This window comes from Mustela nigripes, chromosome 15, assembly GCF_022355385.1.
Source record: "Mustela nigripes isolate SB6536 chromosome 15, MUSNIG.SB6536, whole genome shotgun sequence".
Classification (NCBI taxonomy): Eukaryota; Metazoa; Chordata; class Mammalia; order Carnivora; family Mustelidae; genus Mustela; species Mustela nigripes.
Window position 1 is genome coordinate 73387964 of NC_081571.1, and position 14253 is coordinate 73402216.

The window sequence follows — 14253 nt, forward strand, 5'->3', positions numbered from 1 at the left end:
ACTGACAACAGCCTCAACCAGGTGATCAGGGTCAACATAGGCACTGATGAGTCAGATTCATAGTACGTATGCTTGACATCGTGTGATGAAAATAGCATTTTACCTTTGTGGGTATTTTCCCCAATAATATGGCCTCAATATATAGCCAATATAGCCTCAGTCTTCTCATGAGAAGAACATCAGGCAAGTTCCAATGAAGAGATACCCCGCACATTTCCACCAGTACTCCTCAAAACTGTCAAGGTCATGGAAAACAAGAAAAGTCAGAAAACTGTCACAGCCAAAAAGAGCCTAAGGAGACATGATGCTCAATGTAATGGGGCATCCTGGATGGGATCCTGGAACAGAAATGCGACAGTAGGTAAAAACTAAAGCTGTCTAAATAAAGTACGGACTTTAGTTCATCATGATGTATCAATACTGGTTTCCTAATTGTGACCAATAGACCACAGCAATGTAGGATGTTATAACAGGAAGGCAGATGTAGGGTTTATGGGACTCCTTTGTGATATCTTCCCAATTTTCCTGTAAAGCCAAAGCTTTTCTAAAAAGTGAAGATGACTAAAAAAATTTTTCTTAATTCAAATTCCTGGGCCTCCCCTCAAAAGCTCAGGGAATGAGCCTCGGGGCTCCGCATTGGAAACACGCATCTCACTGGTTTCATGCACACTCAAGTCGAGACACCAGGGTCTTAGAGACTCTGCTCAGAGACAGAGAGGTCCCTTGCTAACTGTGGTTTGGATCCATGCCACTGTGTTGCTCAGCTCCAGGGTCACCCTTGATATTGTGTCCAATTCATAATGTTAGTGGTACCCCAAGGCACTGTGGAGCAGACACCCCACACCCGTCGCCTCTCCGCACCATTGCTTTGATCCGTCTACGTGTGTTACTGCGAGCCAGTGTTTAACAGCTGGGAAATTATTATTTTTTTTTAAAGATTTTATTTATTTATTTGACAGAGAGAGATCACAAGTAGGCAGAGAGGCAGGCAGAGAGAGGAGGAAGCAGGCTCCCTGCTGAGCAGAGAGCCCGATGCGGGACTCGATCCCAGGACCCTGAGATCATGACCTGAGCCGAAGGCAGCGGCTTAACCCACTGAGCCACCCAGGCGCCCCAGCTGGGAAATTCTTTATGAAAGTCCAAAGCTCTGGGATGCATTTCTGTTTCTGCCAGTCCCTCACGGCATCCCAAGCAGAGCTTAGGAGTGGCTCAACTTCTTAGATGGGACACATGTTGGTCAGCTCTACGTGACTCTATCACTCCCTATTGTTCCAAACTCTTCAGAGGCTGTTATTAACATGCTCAGATTGTCAATTTCTTTATGAAAACAAAACAAGACAAACCCCCCAAAACAGCTCTCTGTATCTGGGTCACTATCAAAAGAGGGAACATGAAAGATAAATCGAGTGAGCCTATGTCTTTAGAAACAGGCAGAATGGTCTTGTTTCTGTCAGTGGGAGAATGGTCCTCGTGTGATTAATGCACCTGCAAAGTGTGTCTGTTGATTGCCCAGTCTGCTTCTCTCCATGAGGGCCCCTGTGGACATCTGAGGCCTCATCTCAGGCCAGCGAGAGATGCCACAATGATAAATGGGCCAAAGGTGGGTCCTGGAGGAAGGAGGAAGCGGGGAATGGTCTCCTCTCCCTCTGTGTGCTATTCGCACACCCTGGGCAGCTAAGCGAAGCCAGAACCTGAATTCCTGGGGTCTTCGTCAAATGGCGTGAACGCACTGTTCTCATCCTCCATTTCTACTTGAGGAACGAACTGTCTCCCCAGAGTTCTGGCACAAACAGACGGGCTCGATTTGGACAACTGTTTTAGCCTCCTTGCCCGTGTTCAGAGTATAATTATGGAAATTATAATGATAATCACTGCAGGAACTTACTATGGGCAAGACCTGTTCTAAGCGAGTTTTCTTTGTAATGTATTAAGTTATTCAATGCCCAGAGGCCCCCTAGAGGCAGGTGTTATTATTACCATCTTTCCCTCTTCACAGACGAGGAAAGGGAGCGAAAGGGGCCTGTCCGGGCATCTACAGGTAGTTGAGAATGGAACTAGGATTTGAATCCAGGCTCGGGCTCTCACGTAATTCCGGCTCTCCCAAGAGTCTTACTTGAAGTATGGCAAGGTGCCATAAAAAACACAGGAAATATAACTACCTCTATTTTATGTACATACTTGTGTTCACATTTCACAGCAGTAACATGTGACGTCTGGTAAAAGTATACAGATCATTTCTTTTAAATACAATTGTTGCTTAGAGGCCCCAATCTTTTCATATTTGGTATGATGGACTGTTAGGCTGGCATTTATATGAACTACCAGGAATAAAAGTTATTCTGTTCTTAATGAGCATGGAGTAATTTTTTAAATGATAACACTTTATCTTAAGAAATCAGGTGGATTGTTTTCCTTATCCATGCAGCTCAGTGGTTTATCAGCCAATTGTGTTAGAAGCTCTTTTCCTTTCCTTTAGGAAGTCTGCAATAAGAGATTAGGCCTCATCAGTTATCATCACAAATATGTCACGATCATTATTTGATGCCTCTATTTTGTATGTGGATTCTCATATACCATTTAAACTTCATGGTGGTTGGGCGCCTGGGTGGCTCAGTGGGTTAAGCCGCTGCCTTCAGTTCAGGTCATGATCTCAGGGTCCTGGGATCGAGTCCCGCATCGGGCTCTCTGCTCAGCAGGGAGCCTGCTTCCTCCTCTTTCTCTCTCTCTCTCTGCCTGCCTCTCTGCCTACTTGTGATCTCTCTCTGTCAAATAAATAAATAAAATCTTTAAAAAAAAAACTTTAAACTTCATGGTGTAAGAACACATGGAAAATTGGAGAGAATTAAAAAAAAACAATCAAAGGGTTGAAAAGTTACTGGAAATATTTAGTCTGGAGAAAAGAAGGCTCAAGGTGTTTGAAAAACTCACTTCTGGGATGAATAACACATCAGGAAGATCCTGAACAGATGTTCGAGTCATCTGGTGGCTGGTGGAGCAGGTTTGGTTGCGGATACTACGCAGATCAACTGTAATGGAGTAAAGGAGAGGTATCAGCACCAGAGATCAGGATTGTAACCTACAATAGGCATGTTTTCAGGGGAAGAACAGAAGAGCACCAAGTCAGGGTCTATTAAAGGACACTCAGTGAGACGAACATGGGATTCTAGGGACTATCCAAAATTAGTATCAGGATCCCACCACTTCTACGAGTGTTCCTTCCTCCTCGGAGTCAGGCTTGCTCACTCAGGGTCCATCTGAGTCCAAGCTGTTCGGCATGTTTGCAGAGGTAGAACCTCCTTGGCCTGCACATGAGGACAGACTACTATCTGCTGGCTCAGGAAACTGAGGTTGTTATTCTTTCATATCTTTTTGGCCCCTGGTGGGGTGCTCACTGCTGATGAATCCCTTATAAATAAATATTCCAATCCCATAGTTATGTCCAGAAGGACATAAATAATTGCCAAATCAGAACAATCACCTCACTTTAACCTTTGAACCAACCCCAGTTCCTATACGGACATAATTGCACTGAAACAACATAAAAAGGAATGTTAAATCCCCTTGTTTATGTGGTTCTACAGCAGAGTTTCTGAAACTTCCCTAGAACTTAACTTATCTTTTTTTTTTTTTTTTTAAGTTTATTGATTGTTTTTAGTCATGTCTACACCCAGTGTGGGGCTTGAACTCACGACCCCGAGTTCAAGCATAGCATGCTTTTCCGACTGAGCCAGCCAGGTGCCCTAGAACACAATTTATCTTGTAGTGGTTTCGGAAATCCTTTGTCTATACTTACATGTAGATGTTGGATAGCTGAACAATCTGAAGCCCATCCAGTTGTCAGAAAGAGAGGGAAACAGCAAGGATGGCCTGATGCTGCCTTTCCCTCATTCCTCTCATTCAATTGAATATATATATCTAGAGGCCTACTGTGTGCCAATCACTGTGCTAAGCCTCGGGGAAACAAAGATGAAAGACAGGTCCTGCTTGCAGTTGTGTGGAGGAAACAGGCAATTAGACAATGACCTACAAGTAGAGTGGACTCACGTTGATAAAGGAATGCAATGTACAACGTGCAAAATGAGCCCAGGGGTGTGGAGTTCAGCTGCCATCACAGAGCAATAGACCTGAACTTCTCAGGTTTCTTTCAGAATTGGTTTGAGTGACTGGACCACAGATTCATCTACAGAGGAAGTTCGAAGTGAGTCATGACCGTGAAAGAGATTGGTACAGGGAGAAGTAGGAGGTTGGAGCAGGTGAGTGAGCAAGTGATAGTTTCTCTTTGATGCTAGGTAGACCAAAACCCACTGCCTTAACAGAGAAGTTTTAGATTTGGTGGACACAATGGGTGGGAAGATTTTACCGATGCAGTTTTTGGTTCCTATCTTATCATGTACATGACATAGGATCAAAGAAATTGTCACCTTTGGGACAGTGGGGTTCCTATAAACAACACCATTAATCAAGTCCCTATGGTTGCTGGGCAGAAGTAAAATCTCAACATAGATTTAACCTAGGTAGAAATTAAGAAAATGCAAAGGGAAACAGGTGAATGGCAGATAGAAGAGGAACTTTTAAAATATGAATTAAAGAGGAAAGCCAAGGGTCACCTAGGACTGCCATAAAAAGTACACAACCTGGGGGGCTTAAAACAATAGAACTTCCCTGCCTCACAGTCCCAGAAGCTGTCAGTCCCAAATCCAGGGATCAGCAGGGCCGTGCTCCCATGGAAACCTGGAGGGCAGGACTGTTTCTTGCCTTTTCCAGCTTCTGGTATTTGCTGGCCATCCCTGGTGTTCCTTGGCTGGTGGGGACAGCACTGTGATTTCCGCTTCCGTTGTCACAGCGTGATGTCCCTGGATCTGTAAGAGTCTAAGAGAGCAGTTATATGGAATTAGCTCCTACCCTACTCCATAATGACCTCATCATAACCAGTTATATCTGCAATGACCCTATTTGCAATGAAGGCCACATTCAGAGGCGCTGGGGGTACAATCTCAATATATATTTTTTTGGTTACACAATCCAGCTAATAACACTGAGGAGGATAAAAGAAAGCCCTGGGCTTCTTTCTCCATAAAAAATAGAAAGACTAAAGTCAGGGGTGCCTGGGTGGCTCAGTTGGTTGTGTGTCTGCCTTTGGCTCAGGTCATGATCTTGGAGTCTTGGGACTGAACCCCATTTGGGGGCTCCCTGCTCAGCGGGGAATCTGCTTCTCCCTCTCTCTGCTCATGCTGTCTCTATCATCAATAACCAAAATTAAGTGGCATAGAATTGTCACATCAGTTTTCAGTACTTCACTTTGTATTTCTAGCTTATATTCTGAAATTCTGAAATATTTTCATGTGTTCTTTTTTCACTGGCTGCTGTGGTAGTGACACTCTTCCTGCGTATGCACAGTTCAATTGCATTTCTACAGATTTACAATAAAAAATACTGCCAATAATGGAAATAAGAATGATAAAAAATTTCCTATATAATATTCTCGTGATTATCTCACCATGGAAAAAGGAGAAATAAAAGAGCAAATGGGTGCCTTTTGCTTTGGAACATTATGTTGAATACATGAGTTTGAATCAGTTTGAATCAAGGTGCTACTGTTCAGCATAAACCGGCCATAAAGATGGACAAGCAAGCAAGATGAAACATTGAAGGTGATAATCTCTTACATCTCTGAGTAGGGCTTAAAAGTGAGCACGTGAGAGATAGGCTCCCACTTTTGTTGAAACAACCCTGGGGAAGGAGATCTGTGGGTTTTTGCCTTGCTTTGATGGGCAGGAGATGTCTGGGCGGTTTGGGAAGAGGACACAGCCTGGTCAGGGGATGGAATTATGATGTTTTGCCTATCTTTCCTGTTTTGATGATGTCCTATAATCCAGCTTGCACTTTGGCAAGGATCTAGGGCAGCTACCCCGAGAGGAGTCACTTATATAGTACCAATCAGTAGCCATATCCATTAAGAGGAAGAAAATGTTGGCCCTATGAAAATGGCCCATGCTGAGACCAGAGGTGATATAGGGTAAAGGGAATTGGTCTCACTTCCTTTTCCCCACTTCTAGCGGATGCTGCTGGTGTCCCAAATATATCTCCTCTCTGTCCATTCAGAGGCACAGTGACTGCATCCACCTATAGATATGTCAGCTTGTGTGGTATGTGGAAGGAGGTCAGACGCGATGCCAGGCAGGGTGCAGGGAAGAACGAGAGGCCAGAAGGCCGCCGCAGAGCAGAGTGAAAACGAGAGCAGGACGAGCAAGTGCCTGTCTGGTATGAACAGATGGGACATGTTGTACGGACACAAGAGAAGTAACCTTAACTTAGCCTCCGAGAAAGAGCAGATGGTCTGGGTGGAGAAGATGAGGAAGTGTGACAGTCTCACAAATGTGACAGGTTCTATATGAATGATTTAAAAATACTTCCTGATGGGTAGTGATGAAGCAACAGAAAACTGATCTCCTATTCTGAAATCCCGCCACACGTTAGGGCCTCACTCCATCTCTAGAACTCGGATCCAGAGGGCCCCATGCTTTGATATGTGATGGGAAACAGAGCTGAATCAGAAAAAGAAAGAGCTCTAGAGAAATAAGGTAGTAGACTAGGGTGGGTACTGGAGGAAGACGAGAAGAAAAAGGCAAAGCAACCCTATCACTTCCTAACCTCCCCCACCATTAATTTCCATACAGAAATTTCTCAGCCCAGTTTTCTTAGGATTGTGCCACGAAAATATGAAGCCTACGGGCAACCCTATGGCCCAAGACTTACTCCCCCACTACTCCCGTGGAGTCTTAGTTCCCAAATGCTGCTTTTTTTTAAAAAAAGATTTTAATTATTTATTTGAGAGATTGGGAGCATGAATAAGGGGGAGGGGTAGAGGGGAGAGGGAGAGGGAGAAGCAGGCTCCCCACTGAGCAAGGAGCCAGATGCTGCCTCCATCCCAGCACCCTGGGATCTTGACCTGAGCCAAAGGCAGATGCTCCACCCACTGAGCCACCCAGGCACTCCCCTGCCCTCCAGATGCAGCTCTTAGCATACAGTCTTGCTCTGCTCACTCACAGGGGTGGGCTACAAGTGTGGACAAATTGCTCACGGTGGCCCTCTGGGACCAATGGGAGTCGTGGAGAAAGACACTGACCCCTGCCCACCCGCCCCTCCAGTGGGATGACTTGTGGGCACAGGCTCCACGTGCTCACAGTGCTAATCTGTTTGATAACTCACCTCCGTTGGCTTCCGCCCCTCCTTTCCCTGTCTCATTCCCCATTCCCTCACTGGTCTTTCCTAGGACAGCTTCCAGATAACTTGAAACTTTGTCCCAAAGTCTGCCTTGGGTGAGACCCAAGCTAAAACAGATGGGGATCATCTGAAATATTTTTTTAATTAATTGATGAAACTTACTGAGGTTCTAATTCTATTAAAAGAAATCTCAAATGTTGTTACATTTTGTTGCTTCTGCAGGAATTGTTCCACTGCACTGAAACCCCTTCCATCTAAATATGCAGTTGGGAACTCTCTGATATAATAATGTTAAAGAAGGATGTTCCCCCTAAATCACGTTTTAGTTCAATTAACATTTCCTGCAAATTGGCTAATATGCAGCATCATTTCTAAGTGGATAAATCACCTAAATTGATATTAAAAATCCACACTGATCTCTAGACTTAACCGTTCTATGTTTTTAAATAGCATGAACATTAGCAATACAGTCCCAGACCAGTCTTTTAGACCTACCTGGTCTTATCTGCTACGGATACAGGAACTGTGAAAATTCTGGGCAAGAAAGCATCTCTTAAAATGACCTACGTTTGTTGAAAAATGATACTTCCTTCTTTAGTAATCTTAATCTTATTGACTTGTAGTTTAAAGGCTTCATTTAAACATTTCTGGTACATATGATTATCTATGTCAAATCACTTTGTAATATTCCAATATCAGTATTTCTCATTGATTGAAACAAAAATTACATGTTAGTATCAAAGAACAAAGTATTTTAAAGCAATTTTCTCTCTGAAGTTTCTACCTTTGCCAACTCTGTGTCTCTATATAATATTCACTTAATCTTGGTGGATTGGATTGGATTGGATTGGTCCTTGTTCATTCATGTAAATGAATTGGAAAAAAAAACTATGCTGTGCATATGGACACTTTCAAATATTCAATGGAGTATTATTCTCAACACCTTTTCTTTTCTTTTTTTTTTTTTTAAGATTTTATTTATTTATTTGACACAGAGAGATCATAAATAGGCAGAGAGGCAGGCAGAGAGAGAGGGAAGCAGGCTCCCCACTGAGCAGAGAGCCAGAGGCAGGGTCTCAACACCTTTTCTTAATATTCACATTATATATAGTATTTTTTATAATAAAGGCTAGGTTTATACATCTTTTTTAAAGATACAGAATCACTAAGTGCATTGTTCCCACGTGTAAATTGGGACTGGTGACTTCAAAGAGACAAGCAGAGCTGTTGCATGTGGAATGGTGTTTTGAATTGGTGAAAAACTCTTGATTAAGTTCCAAATAACAACTGAAACAGTAACTTGTTGCATTCCTGGCAAATTCAGCATGAATTAAAACTCTGCCAGGCACATGTTTACATGTAAAATGAAATTGGTTCTAGATTCAGAAAGATACAAATAGACTTTTACCTACGTAAGAAATACGAGGTTGGAGAGTAAAACACAAGTTAGAAAAGAGAACAATTAAATTTTTTTGGTAAAAGGATTGCATCTGGCATTTACCGGACACCACGCAGACTCTTCCAATTCATTGTGACAACCCAAAATACACTTAACAGGTTTCCAAAATGCTCCATGCTCAGTAGACATCTATAATGAGTATTACTGAATCAGTAAAAAGATGCAAGTACTCTAAAAAAAACCCTCCAGACCTATTTCTTCATAACTATTAGTTTCGTAGATATTATATGCTAAAAATGCATTTGATGCAGTGTAAAGGCTACTTTACCCAAGGACTGACCATCAACCCTAGTCATTATCTACTGATTCCTCCAAAAGGTTGCTGACTACAATCCCTGCTAATTTGGAAAGGGGGTCCTCAGCCAGAATATAAAAACAGGATGTGGTTTACAAGGTAAAGGTATAATAGCTGTCATATGATCAGAACTTGGTACTTTGGAAGTCTGTGGTTCTTAATTTGGTTGTGGTTGGCCCCCTCTACTGTTAGTATTCTTTAGGAAAAATTCTTTCTAGCTCTGCTCTACGAAAAAAACATGGTGCTAAAGGCAAGCTGAAATCTACAGGAAAAGCTGTGTCAGGGATGCTCGGTCAGCAACCTTCCCCCAGGACTCCTCTGGAGATCTGCTTTCTAATGCTAAAACCTTAGAGATGCTATGTTTTATTTTAGGAAAGGAAGACAATGTTTTCACACCAATAGACTCAAAATGGGTAGGATACAACATCTGGTAAGACACATTCCCTGCCCTCTACGGGCTTACTCTTTCAAACTTACCACTATTACCCCAATGTAGAAAGCAGATTCAGCAAGACATGGGAAGGCAAATGATGATTCCTAGTAACTGACAGAATTAGCTCTCCAAAATACAATCTAGAGAAGAGACAAGGTAGAAAGACAGGCAAGGACTTTAGAAATGATAAACACTGAGCATTCTGGGATTGTGTGATAACCGTTGGCTAAATCACACAAGTATAGGAGTTCTCATCCTTACGCTATTGAAATTAAAAATTTTTAATTTTAAAAATTTTTTTAAAGTAGGCTCTACACTGGGCTTGAATGTGGGGCTTGAACTCACAACCCTGAGATCAAGACCTGAGCTGAGATCAAGCGTCAGATATGTAACCCAATGGGCCACTCGGATGCACAGGAGAAGTCTTCACTATGGGAGGCAGCCCTGTGTATTGTAGGATGTTTACCAGCATCCCATCTGCCCCTTAGATGCCATTAGTGGGCCCCTCTCATAACTGTAACACCAAAAATGTCTCCAAATATTGGCAAGTGTCCTCTGGAGTCCCCAAACTGCCCCCTGTTGAGAATCACTGCACTAGTGCTTCTCAGACTTTTGCATACAAATCACCTGAGGGTCTTGCTAAATGCTGCTTTAGTAAGTCTGGGAATAGGGCCTGGCACTTTCTAGTTCAAACAAGATCCCAGATGAAGCTGATGCTGCCATGCAAGGACAATACTTGCTTCTTACAAGACAAACCTACAGCTTTCTATCAGTTGATATGTCCAGGTTCCGAGTGCAGAGTACACTCAAGGTACAGATCCCTGAAAATACTCTCGAGCAAGGACTGCATACCGTATTAAGTTACTGTGCATTTAGTTAAGAATGTTGCAGAACTGAATATAAATAAGTGAATGGGTTTTTTTTTTTTTTTTGTCTTTGTTTTTCTAAACTTCAAAGTGCTTTATCTCCTATTTCAGCAGTTCTCCAACATTTTATCTTGGGATTTCTTTAGCATTCTTAAAGATAATCGAGAACTATGAGAGCTTTTGCTAACATGAGTTACATCTATTAGAAACATTAGAAATTAATTAAGAGACGGAAAAATTTAAAAACTGTTTGGAATTCATTTAAAAATAACAGACCCATTGCACATTAATATAATTAATATATTTTTGTGAAAAATTGCGGCACATTCTCAAGCAAAAAATTATGGAGGAAAATAAAATTATTGCACATTTTTTTGCAAATGTCTAAGATCTGGCTTTATAGAAGACAGCTGGATCCTCCTATTGGCTTCTGCTTTCAGTCTGTTGTGATACATTGCTTTGATTGAAATACAGGAAGAAAATCTGGCCGCACAGGATTTTGTTGTTGGAAAAGGAAGCATTTTAATAGTCATTTCCGATAATATGGACTTTTTTCTGATACTACAGCATAACTTAACAAGCAGTAGTTTCTTAAAGATTAGTTGGAATGAGAAATCTGAGGCCCTATCAATGAGCTTTTTGTACTGTTACACTAAAACGTATTGGTTTATCTTGCAGTTTGCATTGATCTTACCCACGCATGATTTTGTAACACGATGCATTGATCAAGTGGAGAATGTTGGTTCACTAAGTTATACAGCCTTTCCATTTCCTGAGTGAATAAGAGTAAAGAAAAATGTCTTAGGGGCGCCTGGGTGGCTCAGTGGGTTAAGCCTTGGCCTTAGGCTCAGGTCATGATCTCAGGGTCATGGGATGGAGTCCCCGCATCAGGCTCTCTGCTCAGCAGGGAGCCTGCTTTCCCCTTGCTCTCTGCCTGCCTCTCTGCCTGCTTGTGATCTGTGTCAAATAAATTAATAAAATATTAAAAAAAAGAAAAATATCTTACCACAATTATGAAAATGGTTCTGGCCTTCTGGAATCCCACTTTAGGGATAAAGTGGTGTGGGGTGGGGTAGCCGCATCTACTTTGAGAACCAGTGACCTATGTAGGCTAAGGGTTTTGTTGTCAACCAATAGCTTCTGTAAAACAAATAAAAGCCTAAGGAAAATAAGTCACTTCTGCTTTTGCCCTCTAGCAATAAATCAGTGATAAAATTCTGGGTCACTCTCACCTCTCCTTCAAGGCAGGAACTGTGTTTTATTGATCCACAAATTCCAGATTTAGCTCACTCAGTGCCTGGCCCTTACAAACACTCCAAAAGTATTTTCTTTTCAAAGTATGCCATACAGCTGTGTAGCCTGTCCTTTTCATTTAGCCTTGTAGTTGCTCAGTTTCCCCACAATACGTATTCTTTAATAACTACATAATATAAAATTAAAGTTTTCAGGCTCAAACTCATTTTAAAAAACATGACTTTGCCTTAGTAAAGATTAATCTCATTTTGCGAAGGGAAAAAAAAAATGAAATGCCTAGGTCTGCAAGGCCGCTAAGGCAGAAGTTTGGGGAGCAAGATCGCTCAGCCATAGACTCGCCACCCCTGGGATCTGACCACCTGCCGGCGCGGTGCGGAAGGGTGGGGTCCCGTGAGCACCTTTCACGGCGCCTGAGGGGATTCCGCGCGGGATCGACGCGGGAAAGGGCTGGACAGCGCAGCTCTCGGCGACTGTCCCCCTCTCGCACCTGGGGGACACCAGAACCCCAGATAGTTACTGTCAACAGTCCTCGGGGGAGCGAGCTTCGCGGGGGCTGCCCGGAAAGACTGAGCATGCGTGGAACGCGCCGGGCGTCCCGTCTGGGGAGAGGGTAGAGGTCACCCGGAATGCCCCCCACGCCGGCACTCCCGAGGAATCAGCTGCCACGCCGACTCCACAGGAGTTATACTCCCGCTCCTCCCACGAAGTCCCCCCGTTGCTTTTCTAAAGGGGACCCGCAGCAGTCGGCAAAACCCGGACAGACGGACCCCTCCGACTGAGGACCGACTTCCCTTCCCAGGCAGGAAGGGAGGGGGCGGGCGGGCGGAGCGGCGCGTCCCCTGGGCTGCGCATGCGCCGCTCGCAAGCAGCCCCTGGAGTAGAATCCAGTTGCCGGATTCGCCGCCACGCCGGGAGTGCGCCTGCGCGGTCGCCGGGTCCCTCCACCTCCACTTCCCCTCCCCCTGTCCCCCCGCGGGGGCTCCGGGTCCGGCGGGACCATGTTCACCAGCACCGGCTCCAGTGGGCTTTGTGAGTACCGGCTGCCGCCATCCTGGCTGTTCCCTACGCGCGACCCTGGGCACCTCTTTGAGAAGCCTGGGGGCAAAGGGGACCCTCGGGGTTGCAGGAGGTTTGGGGGCCGACCCTCCATGCCCGCGCCCATATCTTAGGGGTTCCTTCCCGTGAGGGGCAGCGGACACTCCCCCACCTCAGCCTGGAGGGGCAAGTGCGGACTGAGTCCCGCCGTCAGCCCCGGCCCCCCACCTATGAACCCCAGGTGCGATGCTCACGTGTTCCAGGGGCTGCTGCAGGCAGGCTGGACAGTTAGGGTCGGGCTGGGTGTCCCGGTGTTCTCCGGGCTCGACCCCTTGTGTTCAGCGGCGCGTGTGCCAGGCAGAAAGAAGGGGCTGTCCTGGAGGAGCAGATGCTGGAAGCCTGCCCCCTTCCCAGTCACCTTGCTCCATTTAGGCTACAGAGGGACCGAACTGGCTCTCCCCCAGATGCAAATTTCCAACCTCTGTCTCGGGAACTGACCCCTCAGGTTTGCTTAGATTTCTTTCCTCCTCCATCTCCTTTAAGAGTTTTTAGACAAACACAAACTGATGAAAGTACATTAAAGTGGAAGGAAGTTAAGTCGTTTGGCAGGAAAGTGCGGACATTGCTGCTGGATGTTGCCGTCATCTTGCACTCGAATGTCAGTGGTGGTCAGCAGGTAGAGGGAAAAGAAATATATCTAGCCTTGAGGACAATTTTATTTTTTTCCCTGAAATTTTTCAGTTGACTCTTGGTAAGGTGGCCTGTGTGTTAAGTAAACAGCAGTGAGGTTCGGCACTGGGACAGCAACAGTGAACGGTTTTGAACAGCATAATTTACAGTTGCTTGTCCCTGTTAGTACTTCCTGTCTCTCCACATGAGAACTTAATCATGCCCAGGTATGGAAGCAGTTGACATTTCCAAATACTAAAGATCTACCGTTATTGTTAGAAGCCTTTTCCGAGAATACAGGTCTTAGGCTGAGGGTGAGTATCAGAGACACAGGCATAATTTTAAATCTTCCTCACTCTCAGGTTTTGGAGTGGGTTGAATATTTATGATTTCCCTTGTTTCATAATTAATTCGATTCACTCATTGGCCTTAGAGTAGGTTATAGCTGCTGGCTAGTTAATCTTCTCCAGACTACCCTTTGCATAAAGAACATAGGACTGTTGGCACTGCTGGTCAAGAAGGTGGTGTGATTTTCTTGGGATCATGCAGTGACCCCTACACTGGTGGATATAAAATTAATAGTTGAATATTCCATTTTAGTTATTTCAGCCTTTTGAACTATCCTTCCCTCTGACCAAAATACATGAAAAAATTTAAAAGGTTACTCTACTGCATTACTAGGTTACTGGTTACTGTAGTAGTCATTGTGTTGGCAAAGTTTATTCTGCTTTGATACATGGTGACGCTGGGGAAGGTCAGACTTGATCACCTAAGGCACAGGGTTGATGAGTACTGAGTTCTAGGAACCGAACTCCTGCCCAGGGAGAGGCGTAGGCCAAGGCTTCTCCTCAGCTGCCTTGACCTATTTCTGAAATAAGTGTATCCTCAGGGTAAGACTTGATGGGATGGCCATTCCTCAGAAGGCCATGTCTCATGCACTCATTTAACAAACATTTTGAGCATCTGTTATGGGCTAGAAACTGCTAGTTGCTGGGATTTCAATGTTGAGCAAGTCTCG

The 14253-nt window shown here is 44.2% G+C and overlaps 1 protein-coding gene and 2 long non-coding RNA genes across 8 annotated transcripts in view; 1 reads left to right on the forward strand and 2 right to left on the reverse strand.

Annotated features, from left to right (window-relative positions):
- LOC132002888 (uncharacterized) overlaps positions 1-3025 on the reverse strand; it is a 47108-nt gene extending 44083 nt beyond the window's left edge. For all 5 annotated transcript variants that reach the window (XR_009400061.1, XR_009400062.1, XR_009400060.1 and 2 more), the window contains exon 1: positions 2929-3025. This is a non-coding gene — a long non-coding RNA (uncharacterized LOC132002888). The remainder of the gene's footprint in view (positions 1-2928) is intronic.
- A 1731-nt stretch (positions 3026-4756) lies between these two features.
- On the reverse strand, positions 4757-13051 carry LOC132002889 (uncharacterized). Its single transcript, XR_009400065.1, has 3 exons — positions 12821-13051; positions 9456-9551; positions 4757-4869 (listed from the first exon to the last, which is right to left on the reverse strand). It is a non-coding gene; the product is annotated as an uncharacterized LOC132002889 (long non-coding RNA).
- The window catches only part of UBAC2 (UBA domain containing 2), a 172611-nt gene continuing 170730 nt past the window's right edge, over positions 12373-14253 (forward strand). The window contains exon 1 of one of the 2 annotated variants that reach the window (XM_059378139.1): positions 12373-12560. In XM_059378139.1, the coding sequence (XP_059234122.1) occupies positions 12530-12560 (31 nt within the window). In that variant the 5' untranslated portion in view covers positions 12373-12529. The remainder of the gene's footprint in view (positions 12561-14253) is intronic. The other variant, XM_059378138.1, reaches the window with a different exon arrangement.